This window comes from Miniopterus natalensis, chromosome 4 (assembly GCF_054644295.1).
Source record: "Miniopterus natalensis isolate mMinNat1 chromosome 4, mMinNat1.hap1, whole genome shotgun sequence".
NCBI lineage: Eukaryota > Metazoa > Chordata > Mammalia > Chiroptera > Miniopteridae > Miniopterus > Miniopterus natalensis.
In genome coordinates this window covers 98,068,722-98,086,893 of record NC_142084.1, presented here as the reverse complement: position 1 = coordinate 98,086,893, position 18,172 = coordinate 98,068,722, and the positions used below count along the sequence as shown (strand labels likewise).

The following is an 18,172-nucleotide window of genomic DNA, read 5'->3' as shown; positions in this document are numbered from 1 at the left end:
AAAGACTCTGAGGAAAATAAATTTTGTGCCAGGTTCGGGAGACGAGACGCTCGTTGATAAAATGCGTTAAGACGCGTGTTTCCATCATCGTTCAGGACATCGGGTCTACAGCCATTGCATAGAAAGGCCTAGCTGTAAACGAACGGTGACTTCCACACCTGTCACTGAATTATTTCTGTTTTTAACTTATGTAAAATAGCAGCAAATGTGCACTATAACCTTGCCTTGTGTCTGCCCCTTTTCAATCCAGAAGCAGCACGTCGACCATGCTGTTCAGCGCTTTGCTTTCCAGCCGCCGCTGTGTCTCAGGCCCCGCTGTGCGTCTCGGGGGCCCTCGCCTCGCGCCCAGCGGTGTGGATTTCCACTCTCGTTCTCCTTCCCCAAGCAGGATTTAATACTCAAAATAAAGAAATAGAGCGTCATCACCCAGGGGCTTTGTCAGGGCTCAGCCGACAGCAGAGCACTGTTTTGGGGGGAGTAATTTTGGGGAAGACCCTCGACTTCCATTCAGATGTATGGAGTCGATTCTCGGCTCCTGAAACTCCCCTCTGTTCCTCGGTGAGTTGGCCAGGCCTCCGCCGGCTGGTCACCAGGACAGTGCCCTTCAAGCTCCAGCCCTTTCCTCTCTCCCTCGTGTGAGCTCAGAGGGCATTTTACTGCCCACAGAGGGAATTGAACGAGACTAAGTCACACTTTCAAATAGACGGCACCGGCCTGTTGGAAGCTCTGGGGGTGGTTCGGTGGAAGGACCTGTCCTAACGGTGGGCCTGGGTCGTTATTACGTTTAGGCTTCCTGTAAATTCCTGCCAGCCTGTTTCCTGCTGCCTCAGAGCGGAGCGCCCAAGGCTTTACACCGCAGCAGCCCGCCAGGTGCGTGAGACGTGTGCTCGGCGCCCCCGCGTCTGGATGGGTAGTTGGCACAGCCCAGGTTCACTGAGTCAGCGTCGACGTCCGTTTAAACAGGCCTCCCCGACCCGCTTCTTTCTTCATATGTTTGAACACCCCACAAATAGGGTGAGGGCTTCATCTCCATTCGCCTGCCTCCCGGTCTGTGAGCGATTTCTCATCCTTCCAGCAGCCGCACACCTCCCTCCTTGACGCTGTGTAACACGCGCGTGTGCGTGTGTATGTTAACAGGGACCTTCGCTGCGTTTTGAACTAATTTTTATACACAGCTTCTGCTTTTATGCTCTTCCTGTCTGCCTTCAACCTGAGATGTATTGCTGGTGCTGATTTTAGACCAAAATATAAATGAGACTGTGTTGACATTTTTTAAAAAGCCTGCTTTGCAGCAGGTTGAGTGGAGAATCGGTTGGTTTAAACAGGTGACCTTGGGTCCTATCAGAAAATGTCTTGTTCTGGCCGAGGACTCTTCCCGCGCTCTGGGACCGGCTTTATTGGTTCAGAGGGAGCGAGGGCAGACAGGAGGAGAAATACTTTCTTCCCCTCACATTTCCTGACGGGGCACCTCTGCCGTGACCCAGGGCAGTTCTCATACAGCAGCTCCTAACAAGAGGAGGGTGGGAAATCGGGGTTACAAGTCCCCATCCTTCACGCACACAGCGCCGGTGCCCTGCTCCTTCCGTGGCCTTGTTTGCTGTGTCCCTCGCCAAGGACGGTGACCCACTGAGTCCCCAGGGATGGACAGGGAGAAGGCACAGGCCTGAGTGGGAGAGGCCAAGGAAAAAGCCACCACCACCACTCCAGGGGGCCTTGTGCTCAGCAGGCCTGGCATGTGTTCAGGTGGGTGGGGCCTTGTGCTCGGGGGCGTGGCCTGTGTGTGTGTGTGTGTGTGTGTGTGTTCAAGGAGCATGGCCTGTGTCCAGATGGGTGTGGCCTTGTGCTCAGGTGGGGTGTGGCCTTGTGCTCAGGGGGCGTGGCCTGTGTTTGTTCAGGGGGCGTGGCCTGTGTCCAGGGGGTGTGGCCTGTGTGCTCAGGTGGGGTGGTGGCCTTGTGCTCAGGGGGTGTGGCCTCTGTGTGTGTGTGTGTGTGTGTGTGTGTGTGTGTGTGTGTGTGTGTGTGTTCAGGGGGCATGGCATGTGTCCAGGGGGTGTGTCCTATGTGCTTAGGGGGTGTGGCCTGTGTGCTCAGGTGGGGTGTGGCCTGTGTACTCAGGTGGGGTGTGGCCTTGTGCTCAGGGGGTGTGGCCTGTGTACTCAGGTGGGGTGTGTCCTATGTGCTCAGGGGGTGTGGCCTTGTGCTCAGGTGGGGTGTGGCCTGTGTACTCAGGTGGGGTGTGGCCTTGTGCTCAGGGGGCGTGGCCTGTGTGTTTGTTCAGGGGGCGTGGCCTGTGTCCAGGGGGTGTGGCCTATGTGCTTAGGGGGTATGGCCTGTGTGCTTAGGTGGGGTGTGGCCTGTGTACTCAGGTGGGGTGTGTCCTATGTGCTCAGGGGGTGTGGCCTTGTGCCCAGGTGGGGCGTGGCACTGCCCTGCAGCTGGGTGTACTGAGCCTCCAGGGTCAGGCCCCGCCCTGGCTGAACCCTGCCCTAATGCCTGGTCAAGGGCATAAGCAGAGGTGGCTGAAGGCCCCCCTGTGCTCCGGAGAGAAAGGCTCCGGGAGGCTGCTCTGTCCCTCGAATGCCTTGAACAAAGGTCCTATCTGGTTGTTTACTTGCTGCTCCCTGTTTTGGAGCATCTGGTGCTCACGGTGCCTCAGGAAGGTTAGAACAGAAATCCTGCCGGACGCGCTGTCCCAGAGCTCACCCCTGAGCTTGTCCCCCTAACAGGAAATCGGTTACCTAAAAACACGGCGCAGGGAGTGTTCGTCGGGGTATTTGTGTGGACATGTGCGTTTAAGGTGGGAATTCACTAGAAAAGGCCGTGTGACTGGTGAACTATTTTGTCTTTCCCGGTAGAACCTCCTTTCTGCGTTTCAGTTTTACGTAACACTGAATATGTAAACACGAGGTCTGTTTGGTTTGGGCTTTCTGGTGTCATTAGGTATCAGTCTTGCATGAAACGATGGAAAGAGGTAAAGAACCCGAACCTTGAGAAACCTGGTTCTGGAAACATCGGCCCCTCCTCTCTGTGCGTTTTCACACGGCTGGGAGGGTGTAAAGCACAAAGCTTTCGGTTTTATGTGGTTCCAGCCAAGCAGCCCTCAAAGCGCAGCACCCCGGGCGCGTCCCCAGCAGTGTGGCTCCCCGGCTGCTCCCTCATAGCCAGACTAGGACTCGCCGTGAGCCTCGGTTGCCACGGTTTCTAGTCTGTGATCTGAACAGCGGCACTCGCAAGAGAAAACCACCTGCATGTAGCCTGGTTCTCTAACGACCTTTACTGTACTTTAAGGAGGGTGGCACAATTGTGAGTTTTAAGACACACTCTGCCGACAGACTCGCCCCTTCCTCTCTTGCTCCTTTGTTCTTTCTCTCCTGTGCTCCGAGCATTTGTTGGGTGATTCTTTGTGTGCTCCTGAGACTCAGGATTGAATTTCTTTGCTCTTGGGTTTATATGTTTCATGTATTAAAGACACTTTTTTAGTTACAGATTCTGTGTGTGAATCTCATCCTATGTAAAGAAAATCTGATTTTTCAGCTGGGTTGGTTTGCGCCTGGCAGATATTCCCCTACGTGTCCCAGGAGCAGAGCTGTGCTCCTCTCTGGAAACTCAGCTGTGGAAGTCTGGTCCTGGAAAGAAATGTTGGTATCTCCCTGGGAAGGGTAAACTTGCTTTCATTCAGTGGGCCAGGCACCTATTAGGCACTCGCCGTTTGTCAGAGGCTCTGAAGCACTGAGGGCTTGTAAGTACCACGTGCCGTCAAGGAGATGACAGGGGGTGGACAGACCTGCGAGGCTCAGTGCCCTTGTCTGAAGGAGACAGGCTCCTGTCTTACTGCTCCCCCACCCGGTGAGCTCAGCGGAGGCCTGAGCACCATGATTTATTTAGAGGTGACCCCAGGAAGTGGGAGTGAAGCAGACAGAAGGGAAGATACCAGTACAGGTGCGTAGGTGGGTCGTCCAGTGAGCACCTGTCCTCGGTCCCCCGGGAGACCTAGGGGCCTGTGGAGAAGTCACGTCTGGGCTGCTACCAGCGGGGAGAAAGCTGAGTTGACTCATCAGCTCCCGAGCCCTGTTGGTTGAAAACAGCTTTCAGGAGCTCTCCTTCACGGGCATTCAGCCCCGTGTCCACTCCATTCCCTGGGCCACCACCACCGGCCCGAGAACGACCCAGTGAGGCCCGGCAGGCGCCGCACCGGGTCTGAAGTGCACCGTGAGTGAGACTGGCCGGGGCGTGGGCAGTGCCCGCTGCAGCGTCTCGTCCGCACAGGGAGCACCTCCTGCCGCGGACAGCAGACCCTGGTCACAGCGGGTCAGAGACCCAAACCTAAGCCCTGGGCGAGAAAACGGAGGAGAACACGTCGCGGGGAAGCTCCATGCCCTTGGATCCGGCGGTGATGTCTTGGATATGGCACCAAAGACCCGGCAACAGAAGGAAAACAGACACGCTGGACTTCGTCAAAATTAAAAACTTTTGTGCATCAGAGGACACCGTCCACAGAGTGAAAAGGTGGCCCATGGAGTGGCGGAAATGTTTGCAAGTCATTTATCTGATAACGAATTAATATCCAGAATATATAAAGAACTTCTACAACTCAATAACTAAAAATAAAAACAACCTGATTTAAAAACTGGGCAAAGGACCTGAACAGACATCTCCCCAGAGGTGATACAGGAATGGCCATAAGGCACATGGAAGGATGCGCAGCGTCACTAATCGTTAGGATGCAATCAAATGAGGTGCCACCTCACAGTCATTACGATGGCTGTTATTTAAACACACACAACGGCAAGTGCTAGTGAGGATGTGGGGACATTGGAGCCCTTTCTGCATTGCTGGTGTGTATGTATCATGGTGCAGTCGCTGTGGAAACAGGTTGAGAGTCCTGAAAAAAGTAAACAGAGAATTACCATCGGATCCAGCGGCTCCACTTCTGGGCACACGCCCAGCAGAAGCGAGAGCAGAGACTTGACCACCTGTTCATACGCAGTGTTCCTGGTGCGTCATTCGCAGCCTCGGTGCCTGTTCACAGCTGGACACACGAACATCCACACAACGGAATAGTATGCAGCCTTGAAAAGGAACCGAGTTTTATAAGGGATGAACCTTGAAGACACCGTGCTGTGCGAAATAAACGAGTCACAAGAGGACAATACTGTGCGATTCCACTTGTACGAGGTCCCTGGAGTAACACTCATAGAGACTGGAGGCAGGGGCGTGGGCGCCAGGGGCCGGGGGAGGGGATGAGGGGGATTGTTGTTTGGTGGGGACAGAGTGTCATTCGGGAAGATGGAAGGGTCTGTGGATGGTGGTGGTGACAGCTACAAAACAATTTGAGTCAGTGCCACAGTTATACACTTAAAAACGGCAAACTTCATGTTATGTATATTTAACCACAATTTTTCCAAAAAAAAAAAAGCGTAGCACACATACCCAGAGGGAAATCATTTTAACCGAAGGCCTGGGGGGCCTTCCTAGAGGAGGTGACATGTTCCTGGCCTTGCTGGGTGGGTGGGGGGCAGGGTCAGCAGTGCGGGGGAGAGGTCGGAATGGAGAAGAAAGCTGTCCGGTGGGATGTGCAGAGCTCCCCGTGGTCGGGGCGATGGAAGCATGGAAATGCGGCACTGGAGGGGACACCGAGGGAAAGACCCGCTGCCTGGCCACGGCCGCCCAGGCCGGGGCTTGACCTGCACGTGGAGGAAGCTGTTGCAGAGTCCTCAGTGAGCCTGTCTCATGCTCTGAAGATGTAGCCGCTCAGAGGTCTCCTGCCGACCCAGGAGGGAAAGTCTGGTCCCAAGACCTTCCCTCAAGTTCACTGAAGGATGTTCACAAGCACTGACTAACCAGGTCACTTCGGAGGCCCCGGGAGGGTGGCCAACGGCACAGCCCCTCTCGGTCTTGCATCCTCGTGGGGGGCAGACATGCACCAAACCAACAGGCACAGCACCTGCCGAGCCAGATGGTAAAGAGCCCCGGGGACGGTCACGGCGTGTCACGGAGCCCTCCAGCCCCAGAGGCAGAGGTGGTGGTCAGTGTGGCCTGTGTCCTCTAATGATGGCTGTAGGGTCATTAAAAAGGACCAGTGTGGTTGTGGTCCCTCCCCCCGGTCTGCTGAGCGCAGGGCTGTTTTTCTTACATGCCCACCAACCCCTGAGTGTACCTTGTGTCATTGGAACTGGAGCGGGACTTGGCCACGGAGCTCCTCAGCGTGGGCTGGGGGGTACCACAGCTCCCAGGCCCCCCAGGCTCCCCGCCATTTCCCACTGTCCCTGCTGATGGCCTCGGGTGGTGCCACTGGCCCCGTGGGCTTGGGCTCCACACCCAGATGTGCATGTTTGGAAAAATTATTCAAGGCATTTTTTATTGGTGCTAAAACTGACGTGATCGTACCTTGTTGCATTCTTTATAATTTTAGGTTGTCGTTTGGAAAACTGACCTGACCTGGTGACCAATCCCTCTGACCCCCAACCCCCCAGACTGACCCAAGCCTAGGGCCTCACCTGGCCGTGGCACTTCCACTGTTTAGGGCAGCTCATGGGTTCCTACGTTTAATGCAAAGCAGGCACCCACTGCCGGCCCCTGAACCAGGTGTTGGGTCGCCCCGTCGCCTGGTCACTCGGCCCTGCCTGGACCCGCACGCCTGCTTTACGGTTACCAGTCTGTGCCCATCCCCAAATAAATAAATCAGCCCGCTGCGGAGCTGCCTTTTATCACATCCTTTCTCTCTGCCCAGTAAACGCGGATGGAAATACGTCCTTTGTTAGGTTCCATTCATTTCCAAATGTGCGAGTTTTCAGATGCGTTATAAATGAGAAGGGGAGAAGCTGCCGGACCGTTTGTCAAGCTGTCATATTATTTTATTTATCGCCCCCTGTCAATAGAAAAGTCCGGAAATGTATGGAGATAAAAAATGGAGGCTCCTGTGGAGATAAAATTGTGAAGGGGGACCACGCCGTGTTTCCTGCCACCCCTCCCTCCTGCTCGTGGGCGGCCGGCCGTAAGCGTTGCGTCCACGGGTGTGCAGGCCTCTCGGGGGCGGGGAGGGCTCTGTCCACTCGTCCCGAGGGTGCCCCCCCTCCCCGCCCCTCCCGCACCGTCGCACCCCTGCGGGATTAGGGGCAGCACCCTTCCTTAGCCACCTCCTCGCAGGACACATGACCAGCCCAGAGATGGGGTGCCCACTCCACCTGTTGGGGAGCTGGGGGAGCCGAAATCAAAGAGCGAGCTTGAGGGAGGCAAAAGGCAGGGTTGGGGGGACTTTCTATTTAGCGGGCAAGATTTTCCCGGTCGGGAGAGGACTGTGCTGTTCGTGTCGGTTTCCACCATAAAGTGCATCTTCAAAGGGCCAGCTCTGCCTGCAGACGGCGCCTCTGGCGCCCTGGGGTGACCCGGCCGCCTGCTGCCTCACGCCTCCCACTGGAGCTGGTTTTAACGAGGAAACAGTCATCGCTGTGGGTTCCTGGAGGTGTCTTTCTCTGTGTGTATCTCGGTCTCTTAAAAACTGGCCCCCCAGGGGCTCAGCGTTACAGGATTGGAGCACTGAGCTGCTGGCCCCCCATGGCAGCAGGAGGCCAGCACCCCTGGGAGGTGCAGGTGCAGACGGGAGGGCACCCAGCCCCTCTGCCCGGCCGTTAATGATGCAGGGCAAGATCAGACTCGGAGCGGCTGCCAAAGAAGAAGACTCGGAGCAGCACCTGGTTTCCTTTCAGTGGAAAATCCCGGAGCCGCGCTGGCGGCCCCCCGGGGAGCAGCAGCGCCTCGCTGTGCCTGGGGGAAGGTCGGGATCACGAAAGACGGGCCAATTAAGCGCGCGGTCACCCGCGGGGACAGGCTGAGAACGGCCGGCCGCCTTTCCCAGACGCTGAGCTGGGCAGCCGAACAAAGGGCCGACCCAGCCCCGCCACGGCCCCGGCGGGCTCCGTGGCGCACAGAGGGCCTCGTGGGAAGGCCGGGGCTCGGACCGAGGCCACCCCGGTGCCCACCCTCTTTTTCTGTCTTTGAGCCGCCTTTCCTCCCATCTGCGGGGCGAACACCTGCCCAGCTCCAGGACCTGCTCAGCCTCCCCTAGAGCCCCCCCAGCCCCACAGCAGCCCCCGCACCTGCCGTGCCCGGCTGTCCCCCTCGGACCCAGGCCACCTGGGCCACACTGACCTCCCGCAGGTACCCCTGCGTGCCCAGCGCCCGCGCAGTGCCCGGGAACTGAGAGGGGTGCTCGGCCGCTGTCTCCCGCAGCGATGATGGTCCCCCGATGCTGATGGCCACCGGGCTGTTTGGAGGGGACCTGACCCCCCTCTTCATTCGGCGGCGCTTCCCCGCAGAGCGGCTGTCTCAGGGACACTGTTTCAGAGAAAGCTCGTGGCGCACACGCCCCTCCTTATTTCAGAGGCGGACAGACCCCCCACGGTCGGGATGCGGCCGTGGGATGGGAGCGGCCCCGGGAGCCGGCCTCTGCCCCGCTGGGCCGCCAGGGCCCCTCCTGTCCTGTCCGGACGCCGGCTGCCTGAGTTCTGAGTTTCTGCAACTGTTACCTCGTCTGGTCAGCGCGGATCCTGGTACAGTTGAAGGCGTCTTTGAAAAGGCAGCCCTGAGAGCGGCCCAGGTCTCTGCTCCTTGGTTTGTTTCTACCTTTTTCTCTCTGTTCCTGCGGGTTTAGACCTCGCCGCACGCTCTCCTGGGCTGGGATGCCCCGCGCCCCGAGAGCCCCAGGCTGCTTTCCTTCCTCACTTCCCCCAGCCTCGGCCCCCCCCCCCACCCTCCTGTGTCCCCAGCTCTCCCGTCTCTCTACCCGCAGCACCGTGCTTGGCCGCAGCGAGTGGGTGTCCTCCATTGTCCATTTGCCCCCTCGGCCCCAAGCTTAGCAGGCCACTGGGCTGTGAGCCTTTGTTTCCCTGTTGGAGAAAGTTTATCATCTTTAAACGTGCTTTTCGGTTACGGGCACCTGGACAGCCTCATCACCGGTCACGGTGGCTGTGGGGCCCCGGGCCTCTGCCGTCGCGATTCTGTATTTTCAAAACCGCAGCGAGGCCGCGTCCAAAGCCCCTGCCTCCGGAGCTCCCGGCACGTGTGCTGCTGACCTGCGTGGAAATCTCTCTGATTCGACGCCTTCGCCTCCCGCCGCCCAGACCAGCCCTGGAAAGGTTTGGTTGGAAAGCTTCAGTTACGTCTCAGCGAAGGACACGCTAGGGGAAGGAGTGTTCCTGTTCACTTAATTTCTGGTTAACGGATCCCAAAGAGAGTTTTCATGAGGAGGAAACAGCGTTGTAGGAAAGAAAGATCGTGAACCTCCGACGCAGACATCCCTCTGCCTGAACCCTTTCTGGCCATTTGAAGTCCCGTGACCTTGCACCTCGGTTTTCTTAGATAGTAACAGACATCGTGTTTGCTCCTGTTTCGATGCGACGGGGCGACGTCTGTCAGTGTAAACATTCAGTGGCAGGTCCAGTGCCCTGCGGCGCTCGGTAAACACAGATCCCACCCTCTTCCCACTTCACTTTCCTTCTTGGGAATAATTCTCAACACGTGGACATTTGGAATTTAAATCTGTTTTAATGTGGAACATGGAGGGAGGGGGATGTTTCTGGAGGAGGCAGTGTCAGCGGCTCATCGGTGCAGGATGCTTAGGAAGAGTCAGGCCAGCGGTGAGATTCGATGGACGCTCACCGGGTCTAAATTCTGTGGGAATGGCAGAAGTAAAGAGCTGGTTTTACCCTTTTAAGACTGCCTGCTATTCTTCCGCGCATCTCTCGTCCAAAAATTGAGCGTGGGAACAGAACGTGGTAGGAAAGTCCGCGTGGCAGGTTGAGATGCACGTCCATTATCTCGTCCCACTTAGGAGAGAAGTAGACCCACTGAGGAGCGGTGCAGGAGGCGGAGCCCTGGCCCACGCGACCACGGGAGGACGGGAGACGGCCGTCAGCCAGCCAGAGGGGACGCCGGGGCCTGCAGAGCAGCTCTGGGGTGGAGGGACGACCGTGGGGACACCTGGAACTCTGGGATGGAGGGACGACCGTGGGGACACCTGGAACCCTGGGATGGAGGGACGACCGTGGGGACACCTAGAACTCTGGGATGGAGGGACGACCGTGGGGACACCTGGAACCCTGGGATGGAGGGACGACCGTGGGGACACCTGGAACTCTGGGATGGAGGGATGACCGTGGGGACACCTGGAACCCTGGGATGGAGGGACGACCGTGGGGACACCTGGAACCCTGGGATGGAGGGATGACCATGGGGGAGAGGTCTCAGCGTGGGGACACCTGGCGCGGACTTGGTCATGGACAGGCTAGAGCTAAAAGCAGGGTAGTTAACAGTGTGGACTGGAACTGCCTGCTCCCTGCCCCTCTGCTGGGTACAGAGTACTCGGCATCTGCAGTGGACAGACAGACAGACAGGGACGCCCCTCCACGGAGCATGAGTGGCCCGAGGACAGGGCTCTGCCCCCTGGAACTCAGATCCCTCCAGAACACAAGTGAGCCCCCCACCTGACTGAGGGGAAGCTGCCAGGTGACGAACCAGGCGTTCACATGGGGGGTACATTTCACTTCAGGCCTCGCTGCACTGTTGTTTGCAGTCCACGTGCACACACGAGGTTGACTGTATTTGGAAACCATTGTTTGCGAGGAAGGACACCCACGCTCGCCAGCAGCGTGTTCCCCGGGGAGCACTGTCCACGCTGTCCCGAGGCCTGGGTGTCGGGCTCCAGTCCCACAGACAACACCGGGCTCTGCGCCAGGAGACCTGCTCCGCTCGTGCCAGGCTGGTTCCCCTGAGTCAAGGTCACCTTCCCAGCGGCCCCATGTGTATGTCGCAAACGCCCTTTCTGGGAACTGCGACGTGTCTGCCGGCACCTCCTCACCTGCTCCGACGCGTGTCACGTGCGGGTCACACATCACTCGGAGGAGCACAGGCATCGGGTCCGAGGCCCGGGTGTGAGACAGACAGACATTTACCACTGAGTCAGGCTGTTGCTCGCCTTGCCCCGTGGACCCCATGAGGCGAGGGTGCATTGAAATGGGCACTCGTGTGGCTAGAGTGGGATGTAAGGCAGGTTACCGTGCTGTGGGGTCACCGGGGAGGACCTCATCTTCCCGTCCCGTGGCTGGATCTGCGATGGACCCGGTGCCGCGTTCGTCCCGTGTGCCCCTGAGAAGCCGTCACTCGGCCTTGGCATGTGTTGGTCCTGTGCCCAGTTCCTCGGGGTCAGCGTGCAGCTGAGGCTGGCCGGCCGGGGACCGTCTCCCCGGGGCAGCGACAGGTGCTGAGCGCGGGCTCCTGTCCCCGCCGCGGCTGAGGGTGATTAATGCCCGATTAGCACCTGACCGGCGACCTCTGCGCACTCGAGACTGCCCTCCTGCTTGTCACAGGGCTGTTTGCAAATATTAGCCTCTTGGGTCATTTCTCCTCATCAGCGACTTTCACAGGTGACAGGCGGGTGGTTAACCTGCGTGGCATTCAGCTCTCGTCCTTTGTCCCGCATGTGGCACCTCCTCCGAAACCTGACAGCGGCCCACAGTCCCTACCGGGCTCTCCATGGCGACTGTCCCAGGCAGCCCTCCAGAGAGCCCCGCAGGGTGGGGAGCCAGGCAGCCGCGGGGGCCCTGCAGTCAGTGCAGCCCGGCGTCACGTCAGTGTGACCGGTGTGTAGGGTTAAAGATTCACGTGCCGGCCCTGCCGGGTCCGCGCCCTGAGCCTCGCCAGGCCGCCGGCCAGCACCTTCCTGTGCCGCGTCCTCGCAGCTGCTCGGCAGGCCCAGTCTCTTCGGCGTGAAGTCCTAGATGAAGCGTTTCCTTTGCAGCGATTTAAGTTTATTTTTATTTCCAGACTCCCCCTTCTCCACCCTTAAAGGAAATCCCTGTCCTGGAAATGTTCCATCTGGCCTCGCCCTCGCTGGACAAACTGTAGTAACGTGTCCTGCGGTAGTTTAATGTCGATATTACACGTATTTTAGAGAAAAATGGATAAAACGTGTCACTTTCCTCCCTTGTCACCGGAAGTGTGAGCTGAATTGCTCACCGTGTGATACTCGTGGGACAGGGACGACCCGGGGCGCTGACTTTCAGGAAGGCAGGGCTCAGACGCGCACTGACGGGCTCACGCTTCGTCCACTGAGCGTGTTGGCATCTGGGCCGAATCGGAAAGCCACCCCCGTGCCTAGCAGGGTGCCCGGCTCCGGACGTACTTGTGGAATTGAACAGGTTTTAATCTGTGGGTGGACTGAGTAACTCCATAAGCAACGTCTTAAATCAATTCAAAGAGGACAGAGTCAGCAGGTATTCTGAGGATGTCCAGCAGCCCAAAGCCCCCGCCCCGCAGGGCACACGAGCAACAGCCCAGGGCTCTCAGCCCCCGGCTCCTAATCGGGACAGACGTGTAAGGTTATGGGCTGGGGATCCCCCCAGGGTCCGAGTACCTGATAACGGCCAGGGACGGGCCCCCCGAGGCCTCCTCATAGGGGGTGGGTGGCGGTGGGTCATGGGATTCCGGGTGTCCCATCAGAGGGGCCCCGACGGGTTCTCTTGTTTGTCACTTCCAGTCCCCACACCTTCTGTACGTAATTCCACAGACTTGTGCTTTTTCTGCCACAGGGGACGACGTTGGTGCTTCTGAAACCGTGGCCCCCGTCATCGTGATCCCCCCGGGCAACAGGAGCGTGGTGGCTGGGTCCAGCGAGGTCACCTTGGAGTGCATCGCGAATGCCAGGTATGTGCTGGTCCCTACACGGGACACTAGTCCCTAATGCCAGTGACGAGACTCCTCGCCAGTGGTGTGAGCCCCTGGCCACGGTGCCTTGTTGGCCCAGCTGGGCTGTGAGCACAGGGGTGTGGGAGCGGGGGCCCTGGCCCCTGGCCTCCGTGGCCGTATTTATAGTCACAGAGAACTCATTTCACTGTAGCCGGGGCCATGGCGGGGCCTCCTCGGAGAGGCTGGCTGAGGAGGGGAGGCCGCCCCCTCTCTAGTCCCAGGGGTTCTCTCCAGACTGAGCTCCGTGACCACAGCTCCCCTGTGGCCAAGCCCCCAGCAGCATTTATCTTAGGCCTCCTTTTCCTGAGCAAACGGAGCCATTAGCGTGCGCGGGCCATTACAGCTGCAATTAGCTGTCCTTGCTCGACAGCCCGGAGCAGCTGCGTGGCTGATGGAAGCGTGGGGGCAGAGGGGTGGGGATTGCTCTCAGGTGTCCACTGTTCACCCAGCACGGCCCCAGCAGCACTGGCTTTGCCCCCGCCCTCCACGCGACTCACAGCCCTGTCCCCGGTGCCCTCACTGTCCTAGGCCCCTGGAGGAGCTGCGTGTGAGCTGGAAGAGGAACCAGGGGACGGTCACCAGCGGGCTCCACAGCTCTGGGAGGCGCCTCACCATCAGCAGCCCCACGGCCGCGGACACCGGGGAGTACGTCTGCGAGGCAGCGCTGGCCGGGGGCGCGTCCGAGCCGGCCAGAGCCAAGGCCTTTCTCTCCATCACAGGTAACGCTCACCCCGGGGACGGGGCCGTCATCCTCGGGTGGTGGTCCCACGGCACTTCCCGGGGAAAGCAGAGCCGCACCTGCACTTCACCAGCTCCTTGTTTTAATCTTCACCAGAGGATATTCTTTCCATTGCTTTTCAAAGAGAGAGTGGAAGGGGCCGCTGTGGACAAAGCGTGCCTCAGGGTCTGCTCCAGGGAGGGGCCCCGAGAGAGCGCACAAGCCGGAGGAGGCCCTCCAGAGAGCAGCAGCTCCCCACGTAACGTAACGTGCGGTTTGTCACTTGGCGAACTAAGACAAAATAAAAGCTAATTTCAAACAAAATTAGCAACAGCATCAAACGCTGCGTAAAAGGAAGTTTGCCTGGAGTGTGTCACTCTCCTCCCATCATTAGGAAACAGCTCTGTGGCCCGAAGGTCACGCCACACCTCAGTGATGAGAGTCATTGATGAGACGCCACACGTCAATGATGAGTCATTGATCGGCTGCCACGCAGAACCGTCGGCCCCCCTGAGAGAAGTCTGGGGATTTGACAGGACCCAGGAAGGCGGGCTTGGAGAGGCAAGTCCTGTGGATTCCACACGGGGTCCGGGTCGGGCCTCCTGCCACCCTCCTCCTCCCTGGTTACCTGCCAAGGCGAATGCCACCCCCACCCCCACGAGGACTTTCTCACCAGGCTGGCTGTAGCTGAGTGACGCACGTTATAGACAGAGCCCAAGTCAAAACCTGTGAGTGTGTGTCTCCAGTAGACAGGGCTATGTTCCATTCAAACCTTGTAAGGTTATTTGTTTATTTTTAAATTTATCTTAATTGATTTCAGAGCGAGGAAGGGAGAGGGGGAGAGATAGAAACATCAATGATGAGTGTCATTGATCGGCTGCCCCCTGCACGCCCCTGACTGGGGATCGAGCCCCAACCCGGGCATGTGCCCTGACCTGGAATCGAACTGCAATGTCCTGGATCCTAGATCAATGCTCAACCGCTGAGCCACACCAGCTGGGCCCTCGTAAGGTTATTTAAACAACAGAAGAATGTATCTCCTTATAAACTAGAATGTCTGTTTCCATCATAATTCCTTGTAAAACTATTTAAACCTATGAGGTGAACCTCGGCTCTGCACCTGCATCTGATTCCGGATCAGGCTGCTCTGCTTCTCGGGAGTTCCCGGCTCTGTCTGCTTTTAAAGGGACCAGGACACACTCGGCTCCTTCTCGATGTGGACTTAAGTCCCCTTTATTCATCAGAACTTGCTGTGACAGGTGGGATCTTGTGGCCCAGTCCCCTGGAGAGGCCTGAGGAGCCCTGTCAGTTCCGAGAGGTTCGGGAGAGGACCACCCGAGGCCTGCCGCTGGGAGAGGGGTTCTGGGAGACGTCACCAGCTTCGCAGACCCGTCACCACGGAGACACGGAGAGAGCTCTCTCAGGAACATGAGGCGGAAGGCGGCAGAGACAAATTGCCTTCCAATTACTTTTATCTCACACTGATGAGAACAGACAGACGGACAAGCTGTTTACTCTCCTGTCACCTTCCCTGCCGCACGGCTTCATTCCTGCCATCCCGCCTGCTGAAGGCCGCGGCCCCGCCCCACGGGCAGCACCCGGCGAGGGCTCGGCCGTCGTGTCCCCCTCCTGACCCTGCTCTAGTTCCGACCTGCCCCTCTGCGCCCCTGTGGGGAACCCCCACGTCCCCCATACGCAGTGAGGCAGACGCCACGGTGCCCCCTCCGCCCTCTGCAGCCCCTTGTGCCGCCTGGACGCCCCCCTGGGCTCAACCCTTTAATCGGACCGCAGCTTCAGCGGTCACTGGGCAGGACCTGCACTCAGGGCCTGTGGCAGGAGCAGCCGCATAGCGTAGAGCAGAAATGCCACCGACGGAGGGGACGGGCTGAGTGCGCTGTAGGCGTGCAGCCTGAAGACAGACGCCCGGTCTTCGTGGTGTTTCTTTAGGCCTGGTCCACACACTCAGCCAGACGGGCCACCTAGGCAGGCGGATTCTGCTCGCATGACCCCGATAATTGCAAAATTGATCCCTAACTCTGCCTCCCCGGGCACCCCTCCTCTCCTTAGTCGTCTCTTTGAAATGCCGTTTCCGTTGGCCCTTTTCCCCTTGGGCCCGGCGTGATTTAAGGACACAGCCAGCAGAGGAGGCTCGCCAGGCTGCAGCGCCACGTTCAACGCCCCTACAGGGAGCAGAAGCCCCCGGCAGCCGGCACCCCGAAATTAATTATCACACGGGAAGCGAGGACAACAGCCCTTCGTTGTCACGAAAATGAAATCGCTGCCGCCTTAACTCTGCGTGCACTCGGCTGGGCCACCGTCGAATTTCTGCTGAGTAAACTGAGAGAAATACTGCCGTTTACCCTCCAAGGAAATCCATTGTTTAATACAACACTATTATTTTTTGGTTGAATAGGCGAGTGGAGTACCCAGAGATGGGCGAGTGGTTAAGAGTTTGCTCCTAAAGATAGATGCGAGGCCCTTTTTCTTTGTTCTTAGCTATTATTTTGCGTCGCATTGGAGTATTAAATCTATATTTTGGATGAAAAAAAACCGCTAAGACTTTAAAAAATACGTTAATAGGCTGCCCCGTCCCTGGCTAGGCGAGAGCCTGGCTCTGACTCATCCACATGCCTCATGAGCTGGTGTTTCATTTAGATACTGAAGCAGACCAGCCAGTGAAATACTGTGCAGTAAATACCAGCCTTTACGCCCCTCCTGGGACGGTCCTTCTAAAACCTGAATTAAGATCGTATGTGATTCAAGCCCACACACTGAAAGCAGCCGTGGCCCCGAGTGGGGATCTGCTTCCTGAGCCCCGAGAATATAAATCGCCTCCGGCCTCTGCTCGTTGGGTTCTGAGTTTGTGCACGTGTTGGTGACCGATGAAGTTTTCAAAATAGTTTTCGGAAGGAGTTCAGACTCTCTAGGCCCCGGGGACTTCTGAAATACGCCTCCTTCACTTAGCAGCTCTTCTGTGCTTTCCCGTTTAAAGAGCCGCCGTACTTCACTGCTGAGCCCGAGAGCCGGATTGTGGCGGAGGTGGGAGAAAGCGTGGACGTCCCGTGCGAAGCCGTGGGTGAGTGGGGGGCTGCGGACGGTGGCCGTGCGGAGGGACACAGGGCCTTCTCCGGGGTAGAATCGTCATTGTCAGGGGCGCACATCAAGTGGGACGGTCAGAAACAGGGACTGTGGGCAGGGGAGAACACAGTGACTGTACATGTGACCTTGAAAAGGTATTTGACCTTGGGAAGGTACTTGACCTTAGGGAAGGTATCTGACCTTGGGAAGGTATTTGACCTTAGGGACGTTATCTGACCTTGGGAAGGTATTTGACCTTAGGGAAGGTATCTGACCTTGGGAAGGTATCTGACCTTGGGAAGGTATTTGACCTTAGGGACGTTATCTGACCTTGGGAAGGTATTTGACCTTAGGGAAGGTATCTGACCTTGGGAAGGTATTTGACCTTAGGGACGGTATCTGACCTTGGGAAGGTATCTAACCTTGGGGAGGTATCTGACCTTAGGGACGGTATCTGACCTTGGGAAGGTATTTGACCTTAGGGAAGGTATCTGACCTTGGGAAGGTATTTGACCTTAGGGACGGTATCTGACCTTCGGAAGGTATTTGACCTTAGGGACGGTATCTGACCTTGGTAAGGCGTCTGACCTGCTTCCTCACCTGCAGAGCGGGGATGGTAATATTTACTCATGGGAACAGCTAGGAGGTCCCAGCGGAGGCCTGTCTTCTCACTCCCTTCAAATGCTCTGAAACACAAGAGCGTGGCCCCAGGACTCGGGGCAGGAAGTTCATTCTCACCCACGAAGTGATCGGGCCCCGGGACCACATCTGCTTTGAAGACGGAGAGGTGGCTTTAAATTCTTGGAACAGGAACTATTTCTGTTTCTCTGCCTTTTGGCATTGGGTCGACTTCACCTGTGTTGCTCAGCAGTGCCAGCCCCGCCTGCACACGGTGACTGCCCACCGGCCACTGTCACCCTTTCCCACCCAGCGGCAAGGCATCCACCAGCCCTCACACACACAGGCGTTCTCGGGCAACTCCGCTAACAGAGCCGTGAGCCTCTGGTTGCCAGCCCGGCCACTGTCGGGGCCAGGCGCACAGCCGCTCCGTTCCTGCCCCTCGGTTCCCACCCTAGGCCGCCCAGGGCCGGGGAGAGGGTGAGGGGGAGCGGATCTTAGAGGGCGCTGTTTTCCTTGCTGTGGTCGCACTGCTCCCTCTCTGTATAAACACCAGCTTTTTAAGGCCAACAGCTCTGAGAGGGGAACTACACAGAGTGCTCAGGACCTGAAATTGCCCCAAAGAGAAACACTCCTTGTTCCGTCCATGCTCACAGGCCTCTCCCAACACACGCGATCGTAAGCTCTCCCCCGACACCCGCTGCTCCTGCACACGGTTTCCCGCGTGGATGGGGGGTGCAAGTGAAGACGTGCAGACCTGTTCGCGCAGGGCCTGCACGTAGCGTGGCCGTCCCGTAATTTACTGCCTCTGTGTAACCCTGACAGCGAAGCCGCGGCCGGTGCGAGGCAGTGCCTCTCGATGAGGCCACATCGTGGACCTGCCGTTATGAGATTTTTACATGAATTCGTTATGCTTTTACCTCAAAATGGATTTTTTTTTAATTTCCTGATTTAATAAAAAGTGACAGGAAACATAATTAAGGCGAAGAACAGAGCCGAGAATACATTATCTTGAAG

At 57.7% G+C, this 18,172-nt stretch overlaps 1 protein-coding gene across 1 annotated transcript in view; it reads left to right on the top strand.

The window, feature by feature from the left end:
* The window catches only part of SDK1 (sidekick cell adhesion molecule 1), a 323,826-nt gene that overhangs the window by 180,951 nt on the left and 124,703 nt on the right, over positions 1-18,172 (top strand). The window contains exons 5-7 of the mRNA XM_087817025.1: positions 12,585-12,699; positions 13,270-13,460; positions 16,452-16,535. Coding sequence (XP_087673151.1) covers positions 12,585-12,699; positions 13,270-13,460; positions 16,452-16,535 — 390 coding nt within the window. The remainder of the gene's footprint in view (positions 1-12,584; positions 12,700-13,269; positions 13,461-16,451; positions 16,536-18,172) is intronic.